Here is a 25,699-nt window from a genome sequence, read left to right on the forward strand (position 1 = left end):
CAGTCTTGCCATCGCATCAGAGGGAGGAAGGACCTTTCTACACTCCTCTCCGCCGGGAGCGGGGGATGGGGACTGGCGCTGCGCAGCCCTTCCCGGCTCTGAGCCCCCGACTGAGTTCCACCAGCTCTCCCTTCACCTCTGCCCACTGAACCCAACTGCCACTTCCTCCAGATCCCACTTTATAAAAACCCCCTCGAACCAAGTTGTCGTCAGCCAGCCTCCTCTCCCCCAGAAAACAAACTCCAAGACATCAAAGACCACGTCATTTATTTACAAAGGCCAGTGTGGACTTCGGGGAGTGGGGGAGCCACACAGACATCCTCTCTGGACTGCTCGGGGCCCTTTCCCATCTGGAGAAGATTCTGCTGCTCTCCCTTCCGCACGCTCGGCCGTGGGAACTCCGAGCAGCCGGCCTACGCAGCGGAGAGAAGAGCCTTCTCTGCGCTCCAACAGAGCGACGTCCAACTCCAGATCAAAGGCATGGCTGCCGCCCTCTCCTTTCCTTCCTCAAATAGGCCTGGAAGAAACAGTGAAGACTCCAAAGGCCAGGGACTGCAGGGGAGAGACTGCTGTACTACCCCCAACAGCAAGGAGGGGAGGGGTGGGAGGGGTGCTGCTCACAGCCCTGACAGCTTTGGGAGGGGCAACCGCACTACCCTCGGGTACCCGAGGGGCCTGGCTGGCTGGCCGGCCTGTATGTATTCTCGCCCCAGACTGGCCCTTTCGCCCACTCCTCTGTGGTGGGAGAGAGCTCGGAACCAGCAATCAACAAAGAACCCACCCTCCTGTGCAACTCACGGAGCATGTGTGTGTGCTTCCCCAGCACACACACCCCCTGCTGAGACAGACCCCAAGCCCTTCATGTCTTTTGAGGGGGGCTCAAACCAGTGGTACCTGGGGACACCAGCAGGTCCTGGCCCCGGAGCCGGTAGGACCCCTGTGAGCCCCTTCCTGCAGCTCCAGTTTGTGAGCATCTCTAGGCCTTCTCTGCCAGGCCTGAGCCTGCGCGCTCCCGCCTAAAACAGCTACTAGGGCTTCCGTTCCCCAAGTGTCAATTCCAACTTCTGAGCCTTTGACTTGGGTCCTTCTCCCCCTTCCCTTCCTCTAGCAAATCTCCATGGAGCTGGTCCGGGGCTTGTTAGTTCCTTGTACAGAGAGGGCGGTCGCCTCCCCCTTTAGAGAGGGAGGACAGGCATCTCCTCTCTCGGGACATCCCAACAAAGCCTGGATGAAGGGACCAGGACAGGGGGTGAGGAGGAAAAGGCAGCCTGTCCCCTGCCCCTCCCTCCGGGTGTGTGACCCCAGCTCGGATCAGGCTGCCGGTGGGAGGAGGGGGCGGAGAGAAGGAAGAGTCCCCACAAGGAACCATACAAGCCAAACCCTAGGCCCCGGAGGAACACCCCGTCCCCGCAGAGCAGATGGCAGTCCCCCTGCCAACCCCACGCCACCACCGGGATGTCTGCAGGCTGGCGGCAGGGCCAGGAGCTGGGGCCGGCCCACGACGCTGGAAAACGGCTCACGCAGCCCCGCTCAAGCGGGACCCGGATAGAAGACTCTGTAAGAGATGTGCAAGTAAACCCACAATTCTCAGAGCTCCGGGGCCAGGCCCGCGGCCCTGAAGCCAGCCTGCTGTCTGGAGGGACAGGGAGAAGATGGGGACGGCAGGCACAGAGGGAGGGGGCAGGCGGGTGGTGCGGCCGGGCGGTTAGGAGAGCTGCGAGCCCAGGAGTCTCTCGATGGCCGCGTTGACGTCCCCTCCGGTAGCAATGAGGGCCTGCAGGTTGGCCTCACGGTTGATGAAGCCCATGGAGTGGAGCTGGTCCAGCTGCTGCTGGAACCTCACTTCTGGCGTCTGCACCTGGAGGGACAGGCCTTGTGAGGTGGGGGGGGGAACCCCCCCCCGGGGCCCAGTCGAATCTGAGGTGTGCGGCCGAGGGAAGGGGAGCAGTAGGTCTTCTCGCACATCCTCAGGGTCAACCAGTGGGCAGGGCGGGGTGAGCTGCCAACAGGGGCCAAGGAGGCTGCTCCCCAGGCCACGAAACGACCGTGTAACAGAAGGGGGGTACGTCTTTCCGGACATTTCAAACAGATCAGCCCATGCTCCTAACTCTTTCCATCAGCGCTCTGGACGTGTTCGTGGCACTCTGGGAGCCGAACACTCTGCAGTCAGGAAGACGCACGCTCTACATGTGCTCTGGCCCCGGCCGTGTCCACACACGGAGCCATGAGAGAGGCCAGAGAAAGGTGAAGGGCCTCGCCTGAGGTCTACCCTACTCCTCAGCCAACGCCCTGGCCTTGCCTTTGTGGTCCAGGGCTCTAGGGACCCCATGCCCCAGGACACTCCTCCCCAGCCTCAGAGCCACAGGGCTTCAGTTTCCAGGAGCCCTACGATACCAGCACCAGGGCCGGGGCACGGTGGCTGAGGCGCACATTCCGGAGCCACATGCCGGGGCTGGGATCTCGGCTCCGTTACCGACTTACTGGCTGGGGGACTCTGAGCGAGGCACTTCACCTCTCTGCGCCTCCCTTTTCCCCTTACGACAGAGATGCAGCTCGCTGACAAGGCGTGGTGAGGCTCAGCGCGAACGCGCGCTCCCACGGAGCACTCAGAGCGGTGCCTGGCAGCCAGTGGGACGGTCACTGTTCCCAGCCCCACTCCACGGCTGTGGAAACGGAACTTGGGGATGGCGGCAACCCCCGCAAGGCCAGCAAGTGGCCGCCTAGGACCCGAGGAGCGCGGGGCTGGCTGACCCCGAGCGCTCCGCTGTCTCCATTCTGCTGCTCGGCCCCCTGCGCCGGCCGCCCCGCGTACCTGTGAGCTCCCACCGCCAGCCAACAGCTGGACCATCTGCTGCATGAGCTGCTGCTGGGCACCGGAGGCCCCTGCTGGAGGAGACGTGGCAGGGGGTGCCGGCGAGGAGGTGGGGGCCTCGGGCGCGGCCCCGGTGTTGCTGCCTGCCGGGGGTGCCGGGGTCCGGGACATCCCAAAGGAGCCAAGGCTGCAGGCAGGAGAGACCAAGAGGTGGGAGGCAGCCTCTGAGAAACGGACGGGCGCGTGAGGTGCAGAAGGAAGAGCGGAGGGAGGAGAGCAGACCCTCGGACACACAGTGGCAGCGGGGAGCGCCAGGGGAGGGGGTTGGGAGGAGGAACCCACACCTCGCTGCCCCCCCCCCGGCCCCCCTCACCTGGGTACCAGCCCAGGGGCCTCGGTCTGCAGGGTCTGCAGGCCCTGCTGGATCTGCAGCAGGGCCTGCATGGCGCGGGGGTTGGTGAGGACAGAGAGGGACTCCGGGTTCTGCATCTGGCGGGAAACAGGCACAGGAAGGCGGTGGGAGGTGGCAGGATGCGGGAGGCCACCCAAGCCCGAGGCCAGAGCTCTGCCCTGCCCTTCAACCCCCCCAGCCGCCACTCCTGGCCCCTCACGCACCTGCTGGAGGAAGATGGGGAGCTGAAGGCGCAGCTGCTCCTGGAGCTGGGGGTTCCCCGCAAAGAGCGGCACATTCACCATCATCTGCAGGGGGGAGGGCAGCAGGGGAGGCCTGGGCCCGCCCTCCCCAAGAATCGCCCCCCAGCACCCTCACCACTGCGGGAAGTGTGGGTCTCGGGGTCCCCCGGAGGCCGACGTGGGGCAGCGGGAGGAGATGGAGCCACACTCCGGGCCGCGAGCCAGGGCACCCAGCCCCACCCTGGTGCTGGCAGCAGTTCTGCAAGTTCACGGTGCTCACGCTGCGCCAGCCGCCTTCTGCGCACTTTCCTCGTATGCACTCCCGGAGCCCGCACAACTCCGTGAGGGAGGAGCCACCGCCATGAGCACTCACAGCAAACAAACCAGGAGGGAGGCTCGTAAAGGGCTTAGCTCAGAGGCGGTGGGCCTAAGACGCCCGCCCCGCGGTCTGGCTCGGGACTGACCTGACCAGCGCCAGTCACCGCCCCCAGCGCGCCCCCCTGGAGGCAGCTCCGTACCTGAGCAGCGAAGTCGGGGTTCTGGGCCAGCGTCTGCATCATGCTGCGCATGTAGGGAGCTGAAATCACATTCTGCATCAGCTGGGGGTTTTCCGAGATCTGCTGGAGGAGGGCCTGCATCTCTGGGCTGTTGAACACCCCTGGCACAAGGAGGAAAACAACGGAACAGGAGAAAAGGGGTCCAGATGGAAACCAGATGCTGCCCTTCCGTCTCCCTGCTTGCGACGCTGGGTGGTGACGCAGTTCAGAACGGCAGCGATAACACGGCCCCCAGTACAGGGGTGTGCATCCCTTTCCCTGCTGCGGCTGGGACCTGGGTCTCGGCCACGCCCCCGGCTGTCCCTGACACAGGCTCCGGTCCCCCGGACTCGCGGTTAGCAGACCTGTGCCTAGTGGCAGAGGCCCTTTCCTCAAACCAGATCTCGCTCAAAAACCAAGTATGCCAACGGTCTGCTCAGAGCCTGGCAGGAGGGCTGGAGCCCCTCCCACTCTGTCCTTCCTTCTCCTGGGGCTGGTCCAGACACCCCAGGACTGGAGCACAATTTTAAAGCCATGGATCAGGTTCAAACCCCTGATTTTACAAATAAGGGAGCTGAAGCACAAGGAGGGGAAGGGACTTTTGGATCAAGGTGCGCCCCCCACCCCCCCAGCCCAGGGCAGAGAAATCAGGGCATCTACTAAAGACACCCCCAGGGTCATATGTACGGCCACAGTCCAGATTCATGGGGCATCCCCAAGGATTTGCAGTGCATAACCCCCACTTCTGTCCATGGCAGATCTGCACATGCCTCTCCCCCAGCCTCATACCTGCCTGCCCCAGGTGTGCCCCGAGTCCTCCCCCACCTGCTCCTCCCCAGTCTGACCCACTGATGATGCTGGATGGTTCCAGCAGGGCCGCAGGAGCTTAGGAGGTGGGCCTGCTTTATTCGTGAGCCATTACCCAGGCTGCTCCCAGGGGCAGGAAACACAGCCCACACCACCCCGCAGCCTCCGAGGCTGCAGAGCCCCCTCTGTGGCCTCAACACAGTCTCACCTGTCTGCAATATTCTGGAGCAGTGTGAGCCCCATTCAGTCCTGGGGCAGAGGGACCACCCTGGTGACCCCACTAAGCTCCTTCCACCCTAGGACATACCTGACCCCAGGCTAGCCGCATTGATCCCAAAGGGGTTCGAGACTGTCGGGTGCACCTGGCTGGTCCCCGATCCTCCGGTGCCCTCCCCCCCGGACCCGGGGGCCTGGGAGGTAGGGGGCGAGGGGCTCCAGGGGTTAGGGAGGGGCTCTCGGTTCTCAGTCCGCAGAGGCTGGGAGGATGAGCTGTCGGAGTTCCCGGCCAGGGAAGAGAAGGGATTGTTGCCAAACTGGGAGGAGGGAAAGGTTCTGGGTTAAGGACTGAAACAAAGCAGGGGTAAGGGCCAGGCCCTCTGTGTCCTCTCACCTAACAGCCTCCCCTCCCTGGCAAAGGGACAGGGGCCTCAGACCCCGGAGGGCAGCTCAAAACGGGCAGCGCCCCCCTCATCCTGCAGGGTGGGAACTGGCCAGTGCTGGCCACCCGGTCACAACACCCCTCAGGCAGCTGGAAACTTCCCGCCTCCCCCGGCGCCTCTAAACATTCAGTCTCTAGTCTCCTCTGTGCCCTGTGGGACTTGATGTGCACCCTTCCCGCTGTGTAGCGACGTATTTGTCTTCCTTAGCTCTCAAGGGGCAGAGACAAGGTCCCCTTTGCACCCCTCCCCTGACATTAGAATAAGTGATCGTTGGCTTGGTGGGAGCCTGCTCTGTCTCAGCCCTGATCTGCCTCTAGGCTTCCCCTTTTCCAGCCATCTTGGTCCAGCACCCACTCCCCACCACCCGCCCCCCAGGTGCCCTAAGTGGCATTCTGTCCACCGAGGCGCACACAGCCGAGCCCCTCAGTGGAGCACATCTCTGGCTGAGCATGCCCTCCCTCCGCTGCTTCCCCCACACGGTCTCCTCCTCCTCAGTCTCCTTCCTGCAGCTAAACAGGCCCCCTCGGCTGTGTCACCCACCTCGGGGTCTGTACCCCATCACATAGTGTGCTGCCCGAGGCAGCCCCGAAAGTTCCTCCCTCCAGATCCACCGCACCCAGGAAGGAGCTCTGTGCAGGGGTGGGCTTGCTGACGGAGTCCACACCCTGTGCCCCTGCTCAGGCTCCCTCTCCTGAGGTCCCGGGTGGCCCTCACCTAAGCAGGAGGTACCTGAGCAGCCTCAGCCGCTCCTCACCACGGGGCTTCCTGCTTACTCAAAGTGGGTCGCGGGGACCAGAGCTCACCCAGGACCCTGCGGCCCTGCACTGCGCTTCTTCCACCTGACCAGATGCCTGCTGACAACAGGCCAGCAGGCCAGGGTCCGCACGCCACAGCCTCAGGTGCTGTCCCTGCTTCCGATGTCCTGCCTGGTGACTCGCCCTGCACCCACCACCGCTGGGTTCTGGGCCCCGTTGTTTCCGGCATGCTCTCTGGACCGAACCTCTTTCTGACCTCCCTCTAGCAATGACAGCAGCCATTTATTGAGCACCTACTATGTGCCTGGCACATTTATTCTAATGTTTACAGTAGCCCTCCAAGATACCAGTTCTCAAAGTGTGGTCCTGGGACCCCTGCAAGGCTTAGCACTGTTTTTGTAGTTCTGAGGTGCTATGTGCTTTTTTTCACTTTTGTTGTCTTCATCAGTGTTCAATGGCCTTTTCCAGAGGCTACATGACATGTGACATTGCAACGGACCGAACGCAGAAGCCGAGCTGCGAGTCCAGCCGTTGTGCAGTAAAGAAGTCTGCAAACATTAAAACAAGGCCACTGTCTGCTCAAGTTTTGTTTAGGAAAATGAAGTTATTTTTTAAAAGAACATGCTGTTTATGTGAACGTGTAGCTGATTTACTCTGATTTTAAGATGAATTAATAAACATTCCTTATGTTTCTCAGTCTTAATTTCAGATGCAGTGAATATTGATAGATCTAACCCACAGAAACAAAAGCTCTTTGGGGTCCTCAGTAATTCTTAAGCGTCTAAGGTGGTCCTGAGGCCAAAATGATCAAGAACTGCTGCTTTAATACGTTGCCTCAAGTCTGAAAACATGGAAGCTAAGACTCAGAAAGGTGGAGCAACTCACTTAAACCCATACCACTAAAAATGGTGGCCAGGGATCTGAACCCCAGTTTGCTGACGCCAAATCTCCCTTCTTCCAACTGTTCCAGTGGTTCCTACAGCCTAGTGTGGATCAGAATTAGCCAGAGGGCTTATTAGAAGCCCTTCGCAGCTACTGGATTTTTTTTAACCAGGTGCATGCATTACTTTGATGTATATTTTTAATTAAATACTTAAAAATAATTTAAAATAAATAAGTTCCTTTTTTCTTTATATAACTTTTTATTAAAATAAATTCTTTCAGGGGCGCCTGGGTGGTTCAGTCGGTTAAGCATCTGCCTTCGGCTCAGGTCATGATCCCGGGGCCCTGGGATGGAGCCCCGCGTCAGGCTCCCTGCTCAGTGGGAGTCTGCTTCTCCCTCTGACCCTCCTCCCTCTCGTACTCTCTCTCACTCTCTCAAATAAATAAAATCTTTAAAAAAATTCTTTAAAAAACTCATAGTTGAACCCTATAAGCACTTTCTAAAATTTGAAAGAGCAATGCCAAGAATAACCAAGAAGATGTTGGAAAATAAGGTGGGGGGTTTACTCTACCAGGTACCCAGACTTAATTAAGAAAATGTGGTATCACCGTAGGGACAGACAAACAGACCAGTGGAACTTGTAGAGTCAGCAAGACACACACTTATTTGTGGAGATTTGCTGTAGGCCAGAGACAGCATGAGCAAGGAAATCTGTCGGGATAGCATGAACCACTCAGGATATGGGGCTTTTCTCTTCCACCAGGAAAAAGTAACATGAGACCCCACCCTCCCACCCGGGCACTATTTGGGGGGTGTGTTCAGTGTGACCTTTCTGAAGCCATATTATTCTCCAATAAAACATTTTTTAAACGTTTTGAAAAAGCAAGTTAAAAATTATATGAACAGCAGGCTACCACTTCTATGAGGTTTAAAAATATGCAAATCAATGCTCTAAGTTATTTATGGATACGAACACAGGCCATAAAAGAATTGAAATGGTAAATACCCACTTAAGGGTGCTGGTTCTCTCTGGAGAGCGAAAGGGGTAAAATGGGGCAGGGAACACGTGAAGGCTGCGATTCTATCTGTAACGTCTTGTTTGCAAGTATTAAACATGTCCAGGAAACTCTAAAAAATACTAACATTAGTTATCTCTGGGGTGGAAAAGAGGTGGCTGGGAGATGGAAATAAAAGGATTCCTTTTGTTTACTTTGCATAACTTGGGAACTTTGAAGTGTGTAAATGTATAATGTATTCAGTATACGTTAAACTTAAAAAAAGAGCCAAAAAGCACCGAGGCTCCACGTACGGCAACGCGTTAGGGCAATGTGGATACAAAAGGATGCCGTCTTTTTGTCTGTACTTTTTATGTGGTTGGAAGAATTCATAAGGCACTTTCAAAAGTGCAACTTCCCAAGCCTGATTCCAGAGACTGAATCAATAAATAGCTCAAAGGAGGGGCCCGGGATTATCGACAAGCCCCCTGGGTGATGCTGATGCAGGTGATCCGTGGACTGCACTTGAGACACACTGTGCTGGGGTCGACTGTCTCCCTCCAGATCTGCCCCACCACCTTTGAGCCCCTGGTGCACGAGGCTGTCAGATCCCTTGGACGCTATGCCCCACCCCTCCCCTCGTCTCCAGGGAATTCTGCTACCTTCTGCCCTACTGTCTCCCCCACAGGCAGAGCTGGGCCATCCCTGCCTCTGCCGTGAGAACTGCTTCTAGCCAAGGCCCACTCTCGCAGGGCTAGATCAGAAAGGAGGAGCGGACAGCACCCCAGGCTTGCCTGAGTCTGGGGGAGGGACTCCTGAGCCCCAGCAGCCCTCCCACAGCCTGGCCCCCGGCCCCACCTGTTCCCGGGCAGCACTGAACATCGGCTCCTGGATGTCTGTGTACATGCGGCGGAGGGCATTATACCCCCCAGGGATGCTCTCCAGGTTGCTCAGGGCCCGGTCCTGGTTCCGCATCATTTCTTGCATCATGGCTGGATTCCGAGCCAGTTCCATGGTCTGGTAGAGAAGGGAGAGACAGGAAGAACCCTGGAAACTGGGGGGTACCAAGCTTGGACAAGGGTGGGCCCTGAGGAGGGGGTCTGCATCGGGACTAGGGGCCAGGGCCCAGGAACCACCCCACAGAGGCAGCGGGTCAGCTAAGTTGGACTTCCTTCTGCTACAGCCACCTTGGCTCCAGCCCTGCCTCCCTGTGGGTATCCGGCTTTCTGTATTGTGGTACAGTGATCCCGGACAGGGTGAGGGCCACAGCTCCCCTTCCTCGGGTTCAGGAGGCCCAGGTGTCAGGGAGCAAAAGGAAACCGAGTAAGAAAGGACATGAGAAGGAAGAGGAGGCAGCAGAGGAGATCAACATCTATTGAGCGCCTACGACATACAGACACCAGGCAAAGCCATGTGCACAACTGAAGTCATGGGATCCCCACAATACTTGTCCCAAGGAGGTACTTCTGTCCCTATACTGCGGATGAGAAAATAGGCTGAGACTCCCTGGGGACCCGGAGCCAGTGAGCGGTGAAGCCAGGTTTCGAGGCCAGGTGGGTCTGTCTGCCCAAGATCATACTGTGGTTCCTGGCAGATGGCCACAAGTCGGGGAGGGGAGGCATTCAAGCCAGCACAGCGCTGCCAACACTCTCTAACCCCGGCCCAAGGTCTCTGGCCCAGCCAGAGCATGGGGGCTTTCTCTCTGGAGCCAACAGCTCAGTGTCAGTAAGGGCCGGCCCGCGTCAGCCCCAGGGGACAAGCCCCCACGACACACATGACCGCATAGCTCCTGCCTGTCCGTGCCCGACTGGGGACGCCTTCCCAGTCCTTACTCCCAAGTCCGCTCTGCACTTGCGTCTCTGAAACACCTTTATGTCTAAGGTGGGACCTGACTCCTCACCCCGTGACTCCTGCCCTCACTGTTTGCCAAGGGACCTCCGCACGCCAGGCACCGCTCTGGACAGTGAAGAAAACACTTGCAGATCCTCGCGCTGAAGGAACTGATCTTCCGATGAGCCCGGCCCCGGTGCCCACAGCCCTGCTGCCCTCGTCTTTCCCTGGCCCCCCCTGCCCTGGGCCATAAGACGCAGCTCCTGAAGGCCAACACGGAACTGCCTCTGCGGGGTCTCCGTCAGCCACCGGCCCTGCCCAGCCCCAGGCTCCCCAAGCGCCCCCCGGCCTTTGCACCTGCGGTCCCTCAGCCCTGAACGCTCTCCCCTTTTTCCTCCTCTGGGTCTCAGGGCAGGGTCGGGAGCCCCTCTCTGTGCCCCCGGGGGACCCTGCGACTATATGATAGCACCAACCCCACTGCATTACAGCTGCGTGCCTACGAGTCCCACTTCCCTTTGAGACCCGAAGTTCCCGGAAAGCCAGACCGACACCCCCAGCGTTCACAGCACGGCTGCTGGGTGAGCAAGTACACACACAAGCCGACGCAGGACAAGGCGGCCCGGCCGGTGCCCTCCGGGTTTGTGTCCTGCCCGCCCCCACACCGACCTTCTCTCACACCTACCTGCCTCATGAGCTCCGGGTTGTTGAGCATGTGGCTGATCTCAGGGTTCCGCTCCATCAGCTGCTGCATCTGGGGGTTGGCCATGATCATGTGGCGCATCAGGTCGGGGTTAGACATCATGTCCTGGACCAGGGGGTTCTCCATGATCTGCGACAGCATCTCGGGGTTGGACATCAGCTGCCTCTGCATCCGCTGCTGCAGCTCCATAAAGTTGGCAGAGCCCAGGCCCAGGCTGCCCAGGCCCAGGATGCCCCCAAAGCCAGCTGCGGGGAGGGGCCGGGGTCACAGTGGGCCACAAGCCCCTGCCCCCACCTGGCCACAGCCACTGCGCTCAGGTCTCCCTGAGGAGCCTCGCCTGCTTCTCTCCCCTCCCCTCCCAATCCCTCCCCCGGCCCCAGCCCTGCCCCACTGCAGATGGGAGCCCAGTGGACCGAGACCTCTCTGGAGGCAGAGGCTGAGAGCCGGGCACAGCACAGAGAGGGTGACCAGTGGGGGGCTGCTCAATCAGCAGTAAATATTCCCCAGCTAGCTGCTGCTGGACCCCCCTTGTCCCCAAACTCCAACATCCTCACCCTGCGTTCTCCACATCCCCAACCCCATTCCGCCCCTCCCTCTGAACGCTCATCCACGCTCCCCTCCTCGGGGAGGCCCTGGTAGACTGGCCTCCTCCCCTGCTTTGCCCAAGCACCAGTGTCTGGAACGCCATGTCCAGGGGTCCCCATCCCCATCCGACCAGAAGCAGGGGCCACGTTTCTGCCTCCTCTTGGCTCTCCCCGCCTCCCTAGCCCCAGACAGGACGGTGCCCTCCTCCCTGAGGGCTTACAGAGTATGGATGCAGTAGCACTGGGGGGTCCCTCCCCAGCCCCCGGGGAGGGACCCCCCCCACTGCTCCTCCGGCTGCCGCTGCCGGCATCTGAAGTGGTACTGCCCGAGGTGGAGGGCTGGGCAGGGGTGGCAGGCGAAGCGGGCGTGGTGGAGGGTGCTGAGGCAGGGTCTGGAGTGGAGGGAGAAGAAGCAGTGGCGGCAGCTGGATCTGGAGCCCTGAGGACAGAGGAAGAAAGTCCTGGCTGAAGTGAACAGGAAAGGGAAGACACGCAGTTCCTTTAGGTGCAGCCCCTGCCCTACCGAGTAAGCCAACTCCGAAGGCACCCACAGGCGGGGCTGGGTGGGGAAATCGGGCGGAGGCAGGCGGCGCTGGGTGGGGAACTCGGGCGGAGGCAGGCGGCGCTGGGTGGGGAACTCGGGCGGAGGCCGAGCAAGGACCACCTGCCTGCAGGGCGTTCTGGGAGAGGCAGGTGAGGTTCCTTTCCCCTGTAGGGGAGATGGTTGGGCTGCCTGGCAATCCCTGAGAGCCACCTTCCTGGGTGCTGGCGTGGCCCTCCGCATGCAGGTGAGCGACAGGTGAGAAAGCAAGGACCAGATGGGGAAGACAGGCCCAGTCAGCAGCTGGATCTGCTCCTCTCCTGGACTTACTTCTGAGGGGTCTTGATGACCAGATGGACAGTGAGCCCATCCTTGATCCCATGCTGGTTCAGTGTGTCCCCGTCCTTGAGGATCTTGCCTGCGAAGATCAGGACCAGCTGATCCTGCTGAGCCTTAAACCTCCTGGAGATCTCCTCTTTGAACTGTGGTCAAGAGGCAGAGGTCACTGCAGAGCCTCCCTGGGCTCCACCCACCAGGGACCCTACCTCTGGTCTGGGAAGTCCCTCTGCAGTCTAGACCCCATCCATCCAGTGGCACTGAGCAGCTCCCTTGTTAACCAAAGAGATGGACCAGTGACAGGCTCCTGTCTCGGCTCAACCCCAGGGTCTCCCAGCCTAGAAGGCCCAGCCAGTTCTCCAGACTCCCTCCTCGGTCCCTCCCTCCAGCTCCCCAGGACAAGGGCGCTGCCTGTGGCTCTCTCTGTCCCAACTCCTTCAGCAGCCTTGGACCCAGGCCTGTCTCTCTTCAGCCTTCGGTTCTAGACTCCAGGTTTCTCTGCCTTCCAGCCTTTTCGTAACAACGACAACACACAGACTCCAAAATATCTCTAACAGCAGCAACTACTCAGGAGTTAAGAGTCTCAGTCCCGTGAGATAGATATGAATTATCATCTCCACTTTCAGGATGAGAAAACTGAGGATCAGAGCAGTTACGTGACTTGCCCTGGGCGGACTGGAATTCAGGTCTCGACACCAAAGCCCCAGTTCTTGACCCAACACACGGCCTCTCAGCCAAAGCTGGTTTCAGATTGAGCTCTGCAGGGCAGAGGATGTAAGTTCTGGAATGCAGTCATTTTGTATGGGGGGAGGGGGGGCATGAATGCACTAAAGACTGGCTTGGGGAGATTCAGACTCCCCAAATCCATCAGCTCTCCCCGCAAACCCAAACAAACCAAAACAGGACACTCTCAGTAAAGAGTGCACTTGCTAAGCCAAGGCAGCTTCCAGATCTCCTCCTTCCCACCAGATGGCCTATCTTAAGCCCCGCCCCGCCTATGAGAAATTCTGGAGCTGCCACGGGGGGGGGGGGGGGGCGCCGAACACAGGCAGTGCTCCCTCATTCACTCGTCCAACACACTTTTATTGAGCACCTACTGCACACCGTAAGTCCCGGAGGGGCCGAGGGCCCACTGTAACCGCCTCGATTTGAAAAGGTAGGACGGATACGGGCCGAGGGAAACGCTCGTCCAGCGCCCCGCGCCCCAGCACTCGGGGGCGCCCCCCGCCCGCTCCCCTGGCGCAGCACCGAGGCCGGAGGCCGCCGGGCCGCGGCCCCTCGAATCCCCGACCAGTCCTCGGGGCGCACGCCGCCCTCAGACCCCGAGTCCTTCCCCTCCCCGGTGCAAGGTGCCCCCTCCCAGCTCTCCGCCACGCCCCCAACCCAGGCCACACGGCGAGCCCCGGCCTCGAGTCCGCCGCACGCGCCGCGCCGGCCGGAGCCCCTCGCAGGACGCCCCCCGCCCCGCTCCTCCCCTCCCTCCCCTCCGAGATCCCGCGGGGCCCCCACCCTCCCCGCCCGCCGCCCCACCGCCTCGGAGCCACCCCTCTCTCCGCAGACCCCTCCTCCGCCACCCCCGCCGCTCGTACTACCTCCTTGACGGAGGCTCGGTCGCAGATCACAATTTCCTCCTTGTCCTTGGGGGTCTTGACGGTGACCCGAATGGGGGGCCTGGCCTCGGCCGCGCTCGGCTCCGCCATGCCGCCGCCGCCACCCGGCCGCCCGCCAGCCCGCCCCGGCTCCTCCTCCTCCCCCCCGCCCGGCCGCCCGCCCGGCCGGCTCTGCTCCGGCCTCCGCCCCTCCGCCCTCCCCTGCCCTGCCCTCCCCTCCCCTCCCCTCCCCGCGGCCGCGCCGCCCCCCGGACCAACTGCGCCCACAGCGCCCCGGGCGGCCTGGGGGGGGCACTGCAGCCGGGGCGGGGCGGGCTCCCCGAGACGGCCCGCCGCCGGTCCTGGCCCGCCGCCTCCGCGGTGACTCCCGCTCCGGGACAGAACGCCGCGCCCCTGTCGCCGCCGCCTTGTCCTGGTTCCCGGGCCTCTCCCGACTCGGAGGCTGACCCCCCCACGTCTGGACGTCCACCCAAGGTCTCACCTCTAGGACTGACTATGCCCCCGGAGGTCGTGGCCTGCTCGGAGTCTACTAAGTACGGCTCCAGAGGCCTTTCTGAGCCTTGGTCTCCTGTCACAGGGTCGTGCCTAACGTAGGGAACTGCTCTGAAAAGTAACCAAACGTGTGCCTGACAAATACCGGGATTTCTTTTTTCAGTTTCTGGTCGTGGACTGTCAGGCGGGCATACTCACTCTTCTCTCCCCGAGGTGGCGGGGAGGGGAGTGGGTTGTTAAACGCCCTTCCAGTCCTGCCCCTATCCTTTCGCTCCCGCTCTTTAACCCCCCAACGACCACGTGGTTCCCCGGGAAAGGCGAACTACAGTTCCCAGGGTGCGCCGCGAGGCCACGCGGAACTACAACTCCCGGCGCCCCGCGCGGCGGGGCGGTGTTGCGTCGCCCCCCCAGAGCGCCGGGACCTCCGGGTCGCGCGGAGTTCCGGAGCGGCGGGGAGCTCGGGAAGGTGCCCGCGGAGGCCGCGGGAGGCAGCTCGGGGCCTGGCGCGGAAGCCCGGGCCCGGGAGCCGCAGGCATGCTGCGTCCCAAGGCTTTGACCCAGGTGCTGAGCCAGGCTAACACCGGAGGTGTCCAGAGCACGCTGTGAGTGCGGCCGAGGAGGCGAGCCCGTGGCGCGCTGGGGAAGGGTCTCGGGGAGGGAGGAGGGCAGAGGGGCCGCGGCCGGCGGGAAGGGCCGCGCTCTGCCCAGACCCCTGCTTTCTGGAAGCGCCCCGGCGTTTTCTCGCCGCCCCCAGCACGTCCCTGTCTCCTACCGCCGCTCGCCAGGCTGCTGAATAACGAGGGCTCTCTGCTGGCCTACTCCGGTTACGGGGACACGGACGCCCGGGTCACCGCGGCTATCGCCAGCAACATCTGGGCCGCCTACGACCGCAACGGGAACCAAGCGTTTAACGAAGACAATCTCAAATTCATCCTCATGGACTGCATGGTATGGAGAGGGGAGCCACTCCCTCTGTCCCCCAAGGGGATCCCCATGGGGCTTCCTGGACCCCACTCTGGATGGTTGGAGGGGCAGGGACAGGATCTCTGCGGGCTACCAAGAGTCGGTCTGCTGCAGCATTGTGGTAGGCAGGGCCCTATGCAGCAAGTGGTGATGAGGAGGGGGCTGGGGACCCAGTGTCTGCCTGGGCTTCTGGCCTCAGCTGGCCACTTGTCATTCGTGGAGTCCTAGGTAAGTCACTTGAGCTCTCTGAACTTCCTGACCGCATCTCCAGCGTGGGAACAGTAATACCGCCCAACAGGAGTGCACGCACACAGGCTTGTCATGAAGATCACACGGAAGGATGTAAACTGTACAGTGTTGTCACCCCGGGTCACAGGCTCACAGAAGCACAGCGGAGTCTCCAGATCCTCGGCCCGTCCCTTCAGTTTGCAGAAGAGGGAGCTGCAGCCCAGAAAGGGGAAGTAGCCGTTAGACTGTGAATTTCCGGGAAACAGAAAGGGTCTCACTCACCTTTGTATTTGTTCGGCCAACACATGTTTAGGTCTGTGCAGTGTTCTCAAGGATTAGGGAAAAACTAGCAAACAGGACCAAAACTGCCGCCTTAACTTCTCACAGAAGCTTATGGTTTTATGTGTGCTGTAAAATATATATGTAAGTCAAAACACTAGGATGTGAGATATTGAAAATGTTATGCGAAACGGAAGTGAGGTGGAGCACATATCAGGGACAGTCTCACTGAAAAGGTGACATTTCATTAAAGATCTGAAGGAAGTTGGCCAGCCATATGGCCGTCTAGGGGAAGAGCATTTCTGGCAGAACAGCAAGTGCAAAGGCCCTGAGGCTGATGTAGTTGGAGCAGCATGGGAATAGGGGAGATGAGTAGGAGGTGAGGCCAGAGAGGGAGGGAGTGCAGCACCTGGCTCCCAGCACACAGCAAATGCCCAATGAAAGTTCGCTGAACCAAACTGAAAAGGCCCAAGTGTGAACTTTTCCCAGAGGATTTCCACTGTAACGGGGCTGCCTACATCATCCTCATCCCATGCCCAACCAGGGATGCCATTTCAGTTCAGTTGATGACTCCTGCTGGGTGCCTAACCTAGAGTGGGTGCTGTAGGGCACTAGCTTTCCAACGTCTTGTCCACACCCCAGCCAAAGAAATAGCTGTTAAGTCAGAGCCCACACCCCCCCCCAACTAAAACAAACATGCAGTGCACTCCGTTTCTCTTCTTTTTCATACTGACCCACCTCCTCAATTGATGGAACCCTAGAGTCAGAACTGCAATTTGAAAAACTTTACCATGGGAAAAGAGAATTATGCATTAGGTTAATTGCTCCCACACTCCTTAGAGGGTCTTTGGGGTGAACCCGTAATAATAATATCACCCATTTGGACGGCCCTCTGCAGTTTCAAAACTCCGTCCTGTGTACTGGCATCCTCACCAACTGGGATGAGGCAGGGGTCACAGAGAAACCAAGTTTCTGCGAGGTTGAGTTTCCCGGGGGAGGTTGGTTAGCAGGGGGCTGTGCTGACCCTGGAATCTGAGCTCAGGACCCCACGTCCAGGGCTGTGGCCAGAGCCCCTCGTCTGAAGCCCCTGCCATGCCCAGGGCATGGAAGGAAGAAGATGATAGTCTCCCTGAAGAGGAGCCCTTGGGGAAAGAGAGGGCTAAGGGTGCCAAGCGGAACACTACATCCCACGATATCACCCCCCACCAGGAGGGCCGTGTTGCCATCACCCGGGTGGCCAACCTTCTGCTGTGTATGTACGCCAAGGAGACGGTGGGCTTCGGAATGCTCAAGGCCAAGGTGTGTATGTACCCGTTCCTCTGACTGTGGGCCCAGCCTTTGTGCTCTTCACTGTCCACTCCTACCCCACCACCTTCTTGGAGTCTGCGGTGAGCCGACTCCCAGGAGTGGGTGGGGGCTGGGTGCTCAGCAGCGGGCGTCCGGCCTGGATTGGGGATCCCTCTAGTGGCAGATCCTGTGTGGGCCTGATTTCTCCTCCCCTCTTGCAGGCCCAGGCCTTGGTGCAGTACCTGGAGGAACCCCTTACCCAAGTAGCTGCCTCATAATGAGCCTTGGCTGAAGCTGGGGTCAAAAAAGATAAATGACCATTTGGAGGGGCAGGGCCCCCTGGGGAAGCCTTTCCAGGTGGTGGGGGGAAGGTGAGACTTTGTTTTTTCCAAGAATAAACTTGAACTCCTATCTTGCGTGATGACTGATTTCTTGAATGGGAGGAGCCGAAGGAGGTGGAACAGAGTGAGGACTGCTCAGGAGAGACTCCTGAGGGCCCACCTCTCCCCTTGCCCTCTGACAGCTGGGGCGCCTCAGCAACATGACCATCTCGGCCCTGCCCCTCTGAACGGTTCAGCCACCTGATGGGCACACGTTTGGGAGCGACCTCAGAGAAGCAGCAGGCTGCTGGGGGTGCTGCTGGGGGTCCTGTTGGACAGCAAGAATATAGGGCCCTGCAAGGCCAGTGTCGTTCAGTCCCAACTTTGGGGGGGTGCCTTTTCTGCCCTTGGGGTTGGAAGAGTGCGCACTAGCCACCTACCAGGGCCACCCCACGCTCACACCCTCCGGATCTTGAAGCGCTTTGCAGGCGGTATGGCTTTACCGTGAGACCACCGATCCCAGGGAGGGGGTGTCAGAGGGCCTCAGAGGCATCTCCAGATTCTGCCCTGCGCTCAAACTCCTCCCCCACCCATCTCTCTGCTTACCCTGGGTCCTTAGAGCAGGTGTGGACAGGGAACTACCAGCCCCTAGCCCAGTGCCCAAGGAAGGGACCATCCCAGGGGAGAGAGAGGTAGGCGGCGAGTTTCAGCTCCACCCAGGGTGAGGAACACCGCCCATCCCAGGCCCTGGGCTGTCGGGAGGGGCAGACGTTTCTGTGTCCACAACACCGCTCCCAGAATTCTGCACTGCAGCAAGGTGATGGGCACCCATCAGCCCCAGCCCCTCGCCCCAGCAGCCCTTCCCCTGGTGCCCCCAATCACCCCCCACCAGAGCCTCTGAAGGAAAAGCAGGAGGCCAAGCAGGTTTCTGCTCCCTGAGAGGCTATTTCTCACTCACTGGTGGCTGCCCAGGTAGGTTCCTGGTCCCAGGAGCCCTAGCACCGTGCACTCAGTCCTCAGCTGGCTCTCTGAAGGTCCTGTGCCTGTCCCAGCTCCACCCCCCCCCCCGTGTCCCCCCCCCACCAGCCTGCCCGCCCGCCCCGCGGGAGCACCGGCTGAGAGCAGACACTCAACCTGCCTAACCTGTCTGACGTCATCATCTCTCCACCCACCTGGGCCCCAGGTCTCCACCACCTGCTCTTCCTGTTCTCAGCTTCCGTCCTCTTGGCTTCCTTGCAGCACCCCCACCAGCTAGAGCTGAGCCTCCCAGGCCCTGCCTAACCTCAAGTGGGCCCTCAAGCCCTCTGCCTGCAGAAGTTTCTTTACCCCCAATGAGAGGAGCGGCGGATCCAGGTCTGGAGAGCTGAGAGTAGAGGGTACTGAGCCAACGCGTACACCTGTCACCTCCGTCCCTGAAGCCACTCGTACCCTCCATGCGGAGCCAGGATGGGGAACAGAGCCGAGGAAGATTATAACTTTGTCTTCAAGGGTGAGTTGGGGTCCATAAAGAGAGAGACCGTCAGAGCCAGAGGGCACCCCTCCTGTCTTTTTACCTGTTACCAGGACTGTCCCCGGGTCCATCATTCCCTTGGAGAAGAAAGCAAGCTGCAGGGAGTGGGGGAGGGTCTGGTTACTGGGGCAAAAGTTCTGGAGCTGCTGGAGTGCTCTACTCCTGCAGATAATGATGTTGATCACTCCCCGGTGGGGCCCAAGTTAGACCCCTCTGCTCCATTTGCAAAGGAAGCCCACATCCCTAGGAATTGTCAAGCGCGCAGTGCGAGAGATGGAGGTAAGACTTCAGAGAGGACTTCCCTCCTGAGAAGAGAGGGAATAACCTTGAGAGGAAAAAGCCCTGTTTCTGGGTGGATGTGCAGGAAAGAAGAGAAAGGAGAGCTCTGTCCATTTCGGGGTGAAGACAGGGAAGATGTAATAGATCGAGAGCAGGGTCTTATAGAACCTGGAAGACTCTGAGGGCTGGGGCCTTGTCTGCTGTCCCTTGGCAGCCCCTTTGGGCCCACATACCAGTCACAGGGTTGGCTTGGCTGCTCCTGGAAGTATGCATACATCTTTCCTGCTCCTTGCCCTCAGCCCCTGCATGGGACCCCTGTAGACCCCAGCCCCCGTGCACCCCCACCTCCACGTCTCCTTCAGGGCAGGGTGGACTGCAGAGCTGTGATTCCCAGTGCAGCCACCCCTCCCCACTGCCTCTCCCCGCCTAAGCCCCGCCCTCACTGGGGCTGGGACTCAGGCCACTCCGGTTGTGGAACCAGTACTCTGGGCCTCTGTCCAGGAAGGGGAGGCTGGGGCGGCCCTGTTACTAGTAGCTGCCCTTGCCCAAGCCCTTCTTTGTGCCAGCCCCGAGCTCGTGAGTCTCCATAATGACCCCAAAACGCATGTCTCCTTTTGCAAGCGTAGTGGTCAGGAGCCAGATCTCAGCTCTCTCGATTACCAGTTCGTGCAGGTTGGGGTCTCCAGAAGCAGACGCTGAGAAGTTTGGGGTATAAGGTGTCTATTCTGGCGGAAGGAAGGGAGAGGAGACACAGGGAGAAGCCAAACTGCATCACAGGGTCACAGAGCCTTGGCAAAGGGCGGCGGGTGCTGTCCTGTCCTCACCTCGCGTCGGCCCCAGCTGCGGGCAGCCCCGGAGAGGCAGGGCGAGCTGAGGGAGCGGGGAGCTGGGGGCTCGTCCTTCCTCGAAGGCGGATCAGGGTGGCACACCTCTGTGTTTGCGAAGCCAGCCATGCTGTCTGGTACCAGCCGCTTCTCCACCAAGTGTCTGTTTTTCTCGCCTCTAAAAATGGGATGGTGGTGATCGTGGTACTTGCCTCCTGGCGCTGTGGTGGGGGTCAGAGTCAATACGTGGAAGGCTTTCAGGACGGTGCCTGGCACGTAGTAGGTGCTCAACCACTGTTGACACCTAGTGTCTCCGTTTTACAGACTGACAAATGGTCACAAAGTCAGTACTCAAGCCCAAGTCTCTGGGCCTCCAAAGCCCTTGCCCTGAGCACCTTCTGGGCGTGAAGGCAGGGCTAGGGGCCCAGCCACTGGCAGCGGTGAGCCGGGATGAGGGTCTCGGCAGGGGGGAGGCAGGAATACACACACACCCACGCCCACACTGCTCCCAGCTCCTTCCTTCCCTGCACACCTTCCAGGGGGCTTTATAGATTTTATAACAAGAAAACTGAAACCTAGAAAAGCTAAGCTGCTTGTTCAAGGTCACTAGCCGAGTGAGAGGCCAAGTGGGGACCAGCGCCCAGAATATGTGGCTCCCAGGGCGCCAGCCTAGGGGTCCTCCTGTAATCCTGGGTGTTCGCTCAGGGTTGTGCAATTTGTGGGTCGTCCTTGCATCAGCCCCCCCCTCCCTACTCACCTGTGGTGGGTAAAGCTGGGCCCTGGATGCTGCGCACCAGCCCAGAGGCTCTTCACGCCCCCCACCCCCCATAGATCCCAGTCCTGGAAACCTGGCCATGAAAGAACTGACCTGCCAACAACTATCAGCCTGGGTGATATCTCGTTTACTTCTTGCAACAATCCAAAAAATAGTATTGTTACTCCCATATTTCATGTGAAAACGCATGTCAGGGTAGGCCTGTCCAACACTCAGCCCCGTGTTAACTGTCCCTCCTTGGGGACAGCTGGATCCTAACTTCTTACCCCCCTGAACTTTCCCCCCTCCCCAGATGCGTCACTTGCCAAATGTTCTCCCTGCATTTGTGTTCGCGTGGCGGCTTCCTGCCTGCATGCATGCGTGCACACATACACACGCACGCGCACACACGCATGCACATACACACACGCACACATGCATGCAGACACACATGCATGCATGCACATACACACGCACGCGTGCACGCACACCGAGCCTCCTCGTCCAGACAGGCACAATGCTGTCACGTGGCCTGGTCCAGAAACATGTGCCCTCCCCAGACCTACACCCCGTCCACATCCACACACCCTGCCAACCTCGTAGCCCTCAACCCTGACACCGTAAACAGCCCGCGGATGGCGCCCCATCCCAAGTGCAGGCTGCCCAGACCAAGAACGCTGTTAGGCCTGCAGCCCCAACTCTTGGCCCCTCACCTGGGCAGTCTGGAAGCCTCTGCCAGGAGGCCGGGCTCCTCCCTCAGTTTCCTGGGCTCAGCTCCTGCTCCCGATGGGTGCCCCCCGCCCCCCCAGCTCAGCCCCATCTCTCCTCTCCTGCAGTGGTGCTGATCGGCGAGTCAGGCGTGGGGAAGACCAATCTGCTGTCCCGGTTCACGCGGAACGAGTTCAGCCACGACAGCCGCACCACCATCGGGGTTGAGTTCTCCACCCGCACGGTCATGCTGGGCACGGCCGCTGTCAAGGCTCAGATCTGGGACACGGCTGGCCTGGAGCGGTACCGAGCCATCACCTCCGCGTGAGCCCGGGGCCGGGGGGCACTGGGGAAGCTGGGGAGTGCCTCCGGAGGAGAGGCCGCTGGGCCGTGTGCTCCCTGGGTGGAGCCCAGGACTCCGTGGCCCGGTGAGCCCCAGGGGCTGTGAGCCCCATGGCCTGAGGCCAGATGTGGTAGTACCAGCTGCTAGGGGGACAAGCAGCAGCTGCAGGACCACTTCCCAAGCCTTTGCTACGTGTCCGGGGGGTATGAGGCACTTTCCGTCGAGCATGTGGTGTAATCCTCAAAGTACCGTAGGACTAAGATGTTATAATTAATTCCTGCTTAATACAAGCACCCGAGGCTCAAGGAGGTGATGCCAGGGGGACCCAGGATGGGGGAGGCTGTGGGATCGAGAGTGGCCCCACTTCTGCTTTGCACTTGGTATCCTTTGCCATTTCACCACACACCTGAAGGGCTGGCCCCCGAGCCGCATCTTACTCAGAGGAGGCCGAGGCCACGCCAAACCCAGTCAGCGGCGGGCCAGATGTGAGGAAGGTGGTCTGCGGGTGTGACGGGGGACGGCAGCTGCCGAGGGGCGGCAAGCAGGAGTTCAGGGCTCAGTCACACACACTCTCAGCACTCTTGGACTGTTCACCGGAGCTCTTACGAGCCTCGGCTGACACATCGATAGAATGGGAGGAATCAGACAGCACAGTGTGAAGAAGCCCCACCTACTGCCAGGAGCGAGGCTGGGTGCTTGCAGGGATGGCCTCAGAGGGTCAGCTCGGGGACTGCTGCGTGGGGTGGGCATTTAGCTGGTCCTAGCAAGACATGACCATGGGACAGAAGAGGGCACCATGGCCCAGGAGCCACGTGAGGAACATGCCATGGAAGGTGGGCATCCCGGAGGCCGAGTTGACCGGGGCCCAGGTGCACATGGGTGGACAGCAAGGGCTAATATCAGAACAAAAGACCCAAGGAAGCCGTGGCTAGGAAGGCGGGAGGAGCCAGTGGTTTCAGAGAAGGTGGGGCTGCTTTGGACGCCCCCCCTGCACCCCCCCTACCCCCCAGCTGTACCAGTAGCCCCGGAGGGCTCAACTTCAGGCCCAGAGCCTGGAGTTGCCCTGGCCAGATGTGGGCCCCTGGACCTGAGCTTCATGTTTCTCCATCTCCGGTACTCACCTCTGACCTTGCCTCTGTCGCCCCCCCAACCCCCCACCCAGGTACTATCGTGGTGCGGTGGGGGCCCTGCTGGTGTTTGACCTAACTAAGCACCAGACCTATGCCGTGGTGGAGCGCTGGCTGAAGGAGCTCTATGACCACGCCGAGGCCACGATCGTGGTCATGCTCGTGGGCAACAAGAGTGACCTCCAGCAGGCCCGGGAGGTACCCACTGAAGAGGCCCGAATGTTTGCCGGTGAGAGCCCACCACCACCCCGTCCGGCCCCTCCAGCCTGCCCTGGGCGCTCCAGCTCCCGCCGCCCCAGCCCCAGCTCCTGCCCTGGGGCCCCAGCCTGGACCTCCTCCATGGGGACCCCGACCTGCATCGCTTCTTCCTCGGAGTCTCCCAGCCCTCCTTTTGTCACCCTGTGTCCCTCATCATGTCCCACCACTTGCCCTAAGATTGTCTTTTTGGCCAATTATTTGTCGTTGCCTTTAAGGCAGGCCATTCCGTGATGCTCAGAGATCTGGGGTGCGGCAGGTGTGCCCCCCTGACCTTCTCTGGTCATGCTCCCCCAGGAGGCCTCTGGGGTCAGAGGCAGCAAGATGCAGTGGTTATGGGTATGGGCTCTGTTGTCCCAGGGCCTCACACCCCCTGGCCAGTCCCTTGTTCGGTCTCTCTGTGCTGCTGGGCTTCAGCTTCCTCCTGGGCGAAAAAGGGATCATAGTCAAATCTACCTCACAGGTGGTTTCAGGCATGAAATGAGCTATACGTGCCAAGGGGTTAGCACATTGCAAATGTACACGGTAAACATTAGGTAAATATTATTGTGTTTCCCTTCCTGCCAGAAAACAATGGGCTGCTATTCCTGGAGACCTCAGCCCTGGATTCCACCAATGTCGAGCTGGCCTTCGAGACTGTCCTCAAAGGTTAGAGCCCCTGCCTCCATCTGGGCAGCCCCATTCCATCCCTGAGGCTCTTGTGGGGGTAGGAATGCAGACAGCCAGCCCTTGCCTACCCCAGATGATTCCTTGGCCCCTGTGTGGGCCCCCAGCCTCCTCAGAGCCTCCCCAGTGCCCCCTCCCCACTCCGAGACTGAGGCTTGGGAAGGAACCAGAAGGTCACACTTCCCAGGTAGCTAAGCGTTAGCCCTTCTCCACCCAGGTAAGTAGAAGGGACGCAGATGCCCAAACTCCACTTCCTCCCAGCAAAGTCTCCTTGAAGTGTGGTCACACCCATGCTCGGTGAGTCCGCGCCTTGTGTGTAGGTGGCGTGGGCTCTCGGTCCTCTGACCCCGTCACTGCCCTCCGTTCCCCTCAGAGATCTTCAGCAAAGTGTCCAAGCAGAGGCAGAACAGTAGCCGGACCAACGCCATCACTCTGGGCAGTGCCCAGGCTGGGCAGGAGCCGGGCCCTGGCAAGAAGAGGGCCTGTTGCATCAGCCTCTGACCCTGGCTAGCGCCCGCCCTGCCCCCACTGGCTTTTTGGTGCCCCACTCCCACCCCAGCTCCAGGACCTCTGCCTGTCCTGTGGTTCCAGATGTCAGAGTGGTCCCATGGAGCTCCAAGATCTCCCCGATCCCCCCGCCCATTTCTCTATTACCTGTCGTCCCCCCACCCCAGCCACACAGATTTGGCCTTCAAATAAAGCTGTGTTTTGTACCAATGGCAGGCCAGCCTGCTGCCTGCCATCCGTGCCTCCCCTTCACCTCTGGCCCCTCTGAGCTGGTGTTCCCCTCCCCGCCCCCCATCCTCCCCACCATACCCACTGTCCCCCAGGGCCAGCTGCCTCTGGAGTCCTGTGGTCTGGGGACAGTGCCAAGGGGGAGGGAGGGGCCCAGGCTTCCCTCTGCCAACCCCCAGGGCAGGTGGGGGAGGGAGGACAGCGTGGCCAAGAGGGGGTATCTGGAAGGAGAGACAAAGGAAATCACCCTCAGGCACCATCTGGTGCCTAGGGCCCTGGTGCCAAGAACTGAGGTCACTCCAATGCCAGGGGTGAGGGGAGGAGGCAGGGGGAGGTGTCGGAGAGAAGGGGGAGTCAGGGCCAGCCCTGTCTGTGTGTGCCTGGGAGGTGGGAGGTCGAAGCCTCCTACCCAGTTTGTGGCCTGAACCCCAGGGGGTGTGGGGTGTAGGGACGGACTGAATCTGGTGGGACGAGTGCGGAAGGTCTCCCAGCACACAGCCCTGGAGCTGGCTGGCCAGGGCAGGGTCTCCCACACCGGGCCTGGGCCTGCCGGGCCCCTGCTCTGAGGGACAGGCTGCACCCACACCCCCACCCCAGGAAGACTAGGTGGTAAATGGGGAGGAAAGGAGGGGACTGAAGGCCTGGAGACTCAAGTACGGAGCTGTGGAGAGCAGGTGGGAGCCGGCGTTTCCGGCAAGGGGGCAGGGCCCCCACAAGACTCCCCCCCACCACTCACAATACCCGGGTGGTCCCCTCCTCACTCGCCCCACCACAGGTCAGACCCACATGCAGAGAAAGAGGCCAGAGCCTTAATTAATAATACTTTTAATAAAATTAAGTTCTTAATAGCACATTTAATACATTAACCCTCCCCCTTCTTGGTTTCTCTGCATTTTGTGCAACATCACTTTGACTTGATTATTCATGGGTCCGTTTTGTTTCCCGCCTTTATCTTGCTTTTGAAATATTTTTCCTTGGTGGATTTGTACGTGTCTTCACTAGATGCCTCAAATTAAGTCTGACCACAATCCTACTCTACTTTCTACAGTGGAGAGACCATCCCCCTGCCCCAGGGCTGTCTCCCCTCCCACCCTACCCCACCCGCACCCTCCAGCGGGAAAGGGGAAGCCCTCCCCACCCCAGACTCTACCTTCCCAAACTAGCGGGGTTTCTAGGACAAAAAGAGCAGGGGGAATCTCCCTAGGTGGGGTGAGAAGAGTAAACTGGGGAGAGGGAGATGTGTTTGGG

The 25,699-nt window shown here is 60.2% G+C and overlaps 3 protein-coding genes across 5 annotated transcripts; 2 read left to right on the forward strand and 1 right to left on the reverse strand.

Annotated features, from left to right (window-relative positions):
- Positions 1-250: 250 nt before the first annotated feature.
- On the reverse strand, positions 251-13,862 carry UBQLN4 (ubiquilin 4). Of its 2 annotated transcripts, XM_045876612.3 has the most exons (11): positions 13,664-13,856; positions 12,066-12,217; positions 11,416-11,633; positions 10,593-10,855; positions 8,939-9,097; positions 5,096-5,321; positions 3,964-4,103; positions 3,428-3,511; positions 3,186-3,301; positions 2,813-2,999; positions 251-1,858 (listed from the first exon to the last, which is right to left on the reverse strand). In XM_045876612.3, exons 1-11 carry the CDS (start codon positions 13,769-13,771, stop codon positions 1,706-1,708), a joined length of 1,806 nt encoding a protein of 601 aa, XP_045732568.1. In that variant the 5' UTR covers positions 13,772-13,856; the 3' UTR covers positions 251-1,705. The 2 variants fall into 2 exon arrangements, with proteins under 2 accessions (XP_045732568.1, XP_064449790.1); XM_064593720.1 differs by lacking the exon at positions 8,939-9,097 and having other exon boundaries at positions 13,664-13,862.
- Positions 13,863-14,567: 705 nt separating this feature from the next.
- On the forward strand, positions 14,568-17,341 carry LAMTOR2 (late endosomal/lysosomal adaptor, MAPK and MTOR activator 2). The gene is made up of 4 exons (XM_045876614.3): positions 14,568-14,775; positions 14,959-15,121; positions 16,853-16,942; positions 17,152-17,341. Exons 1-4 carry the CDS (start codon positions 14,708-14,710, stop codon positions 17,206-17,208), a joined length of 378 nt encoding a protein of 125 aa, XP_045732570.1. The 5' UTR covers positions 14,568-14,707; the 3' UTR covers positions 17,209-17,341.
- A 131-nt stretch (positions 17,342-17,472) lies between these two features.
- Positions 17,473-25,125, forward strand: RAB25 (RAB25, member RAS oncogene family). 2 transcript variants are annotated; one of them, XM_045876038.3, is made up of 5 exons: positions 17,473-18,739; positions 21,454-21,649; positions 22,831-23,024; positions 23,618-23,698; positions 24,090-25,125. In XM_045876038.3, the coding sequence occupies exons 1-5, from the start codon at positions 18,697-18,699 to the stop codon at positions 24,215-24,217; spliced, it is 642 nt and encodes a 213-aa protein (XP_045731994.1). In that variant the 5' UTR covers positions 17,473-18,696; the 3' UTR covers positions 24,218-25,125. The 2 variants fall into 2 exon arrangements, with proteins under 2 accessions (XP_045731994.1, XP_064449804.1); XM_064593734.1 differs by having other exon boundaries at positions 18,494-18,739; positions 21,454-21,628.
- Positions 25,126-25,699: the final 574 nt, after the last annotated feature.

This window comes from Mirounga angustirostris, unplaced genomic scaffold (genome assembly GCF_029215605.1).
Source record: "Mirounga angustirostris isolate CCGP_5_RB_7025 unplaced genomic scaffold, mMirAng1.0.hap1 SCAF_6, whole genome shotgun sequence".
Classification (NCBI taxonomy): Eukaryota; Metazoa; Chordata; class Mammalia; order Carnivora; family Phocidae; genus Mirounga; species Mirounga angustirostris.